Source organism: Typha latifolia, chromosome 10 (genome assembly GCF_019914945.1).
Source record: "Typha latifolia isolate L0001 chromosome 10, TyphaL0001v2, whole genome shotgun sequence".
NCBI classification, from domain to species: Eukaryota; Viridiplantae; Streptophyta; class Magnoliopsida; order Poales; family Typhaceae; genus Typha; species Typha latifolia.
The window spans coordinates 10,030,543-10,034,758 of NC_133095.1; the positions used below are offsets into that span (position 1 = coordinate 10,030,543).

General features: G+C 31.2%; 1 protein-coding gene across 1 annotated transcript; it reads left to right on the plus strand.

Annotated features, from left to right (window-relative positions):
* Positions 1–858: 858 nt before the first annotated feature.
* Positions 859–3,561, plus strand: LOC140796519 (uncharacterized). The gene is made up of 4 exons (XM_073149564.1): positions 859–1,127; positions 2,190–2,305; positions 2,413–2,523; positions 2,889–3,561. The coding sequence occupies exons 1-4, from the start codon at positions 1,007–1,009 to the stop codon at positions 3,438–3,440; spliced, it is 900 nt and encodes a 299-aa protein (XP_073005665.1). The 5' UTR covers positions 859–1,006; the 3' UTR covers positions 3,441–3,561.
* The last annotated feature ends 655 nt before the right edge of the window (positions 3,562–4,216 follow it).

Here is a 4,216-nt window from a genome sequence, read left to right on the forward strand (position 1 = left end):
GTTTAGTAATCAAACACCAAATTAACTTTCTTTCCCCTAATCAAATTCAATCCCCAATAAACAAATAAATAATACATAAATTCTATTTTTTTTTTAATTTTTTTTTAACATGACTTAAATTTATCAATAATATATCTAATCAATGTTATCTCTTTTTTCTCTTCTCCACTCTCTTTCGGAATCTCTTTCTATCACCATCCCACCAAACCTATCCTACATTTCTTGTACGAATGAATTTTTAAAAGTAAAAAAAGTGCCACGATGTTATGTTTATAGTAAGATAAGTGGTGGAGCCACTAAAAGTGTAGGTCAAAGTCAATAAACACACTTTAAAATGACTAATACCCTTGTTTTGAGGTCAACACTGTAAAATATTTATTAATAATTTTTATCAAACAACAAATAAGCTTTTTTTTTTTTTTAATTTGTGTACTCCAATATTAGGTTATTTAATATTTATAAATCTAACTCTATAATTTAGCAAATATTTACAAAATATACAATACTGTTAAATCTACTAGCTAAACTTAACCAAACATCTACGTCAAATTAACTACGCTAAGAATATTACAAAAATGTGTTATACTTAGCTAATCTATACTTACTCAACTTAATCCAAATAAATTTAATCTAACCCAATCTATACTAAGTACATTTTAGTAATTTAAAAATAAATTATTTTTAATTAGTAGAATATTTTTATGGTGTTATTAAATCTAATTCGGGGTGTTCTTTCTTAAATCATAAAATTTAATTTATAAATAATAAAAATATATGATGCAAACCACAATTTCTCCCAAAGGGAGGGTGTTATATTCAAACTTTTTTCTTTTCTTATCCTCCAATTGTATAAAAAAACCCATAAGAATCTTAGAAAGTCCTAAAGGGAGTGATCTGTATGCATCTCACCGTGAGAACTCCACCCAAACGAGAGAAAGAAAGCTAACTAGCTACGAGAGCAAGTAACTAGTAGTGATAGCAGTTGCAGAAGAGAAGCCTCAAAGAGATGGGATGGCCGTTGCTGATCGCCGCTGCAGGGGCGGCCATTATCGCCCTCCGTGCATGGACGAACCTCGCCGCCAGAAAGGAAGAAGACGAGCCCCAGTCGCCGGGGAGACGTCCAGTTGGTCAATTTCCTCCCACCTTAATTAATTCCTCCTAGCTTGATATTTGCATATATCTCTATATATGTGTCTCTTAAACTTCTTACTTTCTAAGTGGATAATATAGTTCTTATCCATTATGATTTAATCAAAATCATTAGTATTCTTAGGGATGAATCTATTTAGATTCCTCGTAATTTTTATTTGTACACAATAAACCTCCTAAAATATCTTCAGAAAGTTCTTTTTTTCATCCATAAGTTTTCATGTGTTTACACTTTTTTTAAGAAAAAAAAAGAAAAAGAAAGTTTATTATTATATGTATACATATTTTTAGTTAAGCGTATTTATGGCTTTTCGTTTGCAAATGTGAAACTTAAAATGGTATATATATATTTAAATTAATTGGTTACATACAGTCAAGGAGATCTCAATCATGCAGTGCTTAGTTTAATTTTTTAAGTCTAATTAAATTTAAGGAATAATTTTATTTTCACTGCCTGAACTATTATTATTTTCTATCAATAATTCATAACTTTTTCTTATATATATAATGATCTCCTAAACTTTTATTTCTAATATATAATGACCCCCTAATAGAAAGGGTTAAATGAGGTATTTCTGATAGTTCAAGAGGTAATTATATACTAAAATAAATATTTATGGGAATAATAGTTCAGGAGGTGAAAAAAAAACTATCCCTAAATTTAACTAAAACTTGAATTATTAATTTTAATTTGGGCGAAGCTTGAATTAGAGTGAGCTTACCTTAAAATAAGCTTAAATATAAAATAATCTTAATACCCTTAAATTAGCATGTTTAGGTTAAGATAAATATAATTGGAGAACTATATTTTAAAGTCATAGGAGGGATATTTTATTTTTAAAACTAATGAAATATTCTCCACTCTATTAATTTCTAATACCGTAAAATTAACTCGGGATATTTTTGAGTAGTTTTAGGAAAAATTCACTAGTCAAATAATAAATATCCAAATGAAAAAGTATAAACGATATTAAAAATAAAACAATTGTTTGATTAATTCACTCTCTATCTCAGAAAAACTGATCAACATATATTGCCAGGAATTATAAAAATTATGAGTTACAATGTTTGGTGTAAAGAAATTGAAATCCACAGTCGGATGGAATCGATCAGCAGGCTTATACTGAAGCATTTTCCACATATTATCTTTTTTCAGGTATAATATTTGCATTGCCATCTTTGATATTTGCCAAAAGTCAGTCTTATGTTGTTCAATATATATATATCACATTGCAACTTGATGATTTCTATCTTGTACTGCAGGAGATTACACCAGAAATCTATAAGATATTCCGATGCTGTGAGTGGTGGGATTCGTATAAATGCTCAATTTCACCAAATGAGGCGACGAAAAAGAAATATTTTCCAATGCTGGTATAGTTTTTAGCAATTCAGTATCCAGTACTATGTTGAATTGCTACTTGATCTCAAAAATACTTTTAAGAAATTTTGGCAATTGTTTGAATGCAGTCAAATACATTACATATAGGTTCTTTTTTAACGTATCATCATTGAAAATATTTTCCAAGGTTTGAAGAAGTTTTAGAAAAAAGAAACATTTCAGTCTCAGTTTCAGCCGGTTACTGAACTCTTTTAAAAACGATATTCTGGTTGATTTTAAGAGAATATTCATGGATTATTCCTAACATACAGTGTTTATTACTTCATTGTAGTGGTTAATACAAATACATTCAGCTCAATAGCAATTAAGAAATGCTACTTTAATTACTTCATTGTAGCTGAGCAAGCTACCTGCAAAATTTCTGGACTGCAAGCAATTTACGAAGGCCATCGGCAAAGAGATCATTATAGCGAAGATAGGCCTTGGGTTGCCAAAGGACTTGTTCGTTGCCAGCATCCATCTGAAGAGCCCAGAGTATCCTGAGATGCACAGAGAGGAACGCACGGCTCAGGCGGAGAAGGCCATCGCCCATCTCGACTCTGCGACGAACATCGTCTTCGGGGGCGACATGAACTGGGATGATGGGTCTGATGGACGTTTCCCTCTGCTGGATGGGTGGGTGGATGCTTGGACAGAGCTTAAGGGTGATAGTGGTGAAGATGGATGGACTTTTGACACCAGAGCTAATCCTATGCTGAAAGGGTACAGGAGACTGCAGAAGAGGTTGGATAGGTTCATGTGCAAACTGAGAGATTTTAGTTTGGACAGTGTCGAGATGATTGGATTGGATCCAATACCTGACCTTTACGCCGTGAACAAATATGGGAAGATGGCTCCAGTTCTCCCCAGTGATCACTTTGGATTGCTCTTGACCATTTGCCTCAACTAATGGGTCTCTCTCCCTCTCATAATATATATATATATATATATATATATATTATTTTTATTGGAATTTGTGGAATGTTTAAACTCAAAGTAATTGAAATGCTGCTTAATTGTGTTAAGTATAAGAGGGGTATTGGCAATCCAAAATAGACTACTTAATGAATTGGAAGTTTCAATCAGGCATGGAAATTTGCATTTTTTAATAAATTTATGGTTTACATTCTATACTTTAACTATTTATAAATTGAATCTTATATTTTAGTAAATATGCCTAGAAAACATCCTTGTGTTAAATCTGTTAACTAAAATTAATCAAACATTTAGATTAAATTATCTATACTAAAGAAAAGAAAGAGGACAATTGGATATTTAACGACTTCTTAGAGTGGTTAAGGTGGTGAACGAGTAGATAGATCGATCATGTTGACTACCCTATAAACTCGATGGTGCTCCAATGTAAAAGGTTGATTTAAAATTATTCTAGGATTAGGATTTATTTCACGAGTCGTATAAATAAAGATGCAATTAACTAGTCTAATTTTTCAAACATATAGAACTATGGTTTGGACTGATACACAAATGGAGCTAGATTGTACCGTGTGTTTAAAAGTGAATACTTGATGTGTAAAGACCTTTATAAAAAAGAAAAATAAAAGGAAAATAAAAAACTACTAATCCCTTCGCACCTAAGCTAAGCTACACATCTTATTGTACGAACGAATCCAAGAAAGTATTATTTTAATTTAGACTTGGATATCCAAATTAAGGTTACTTTGTAGG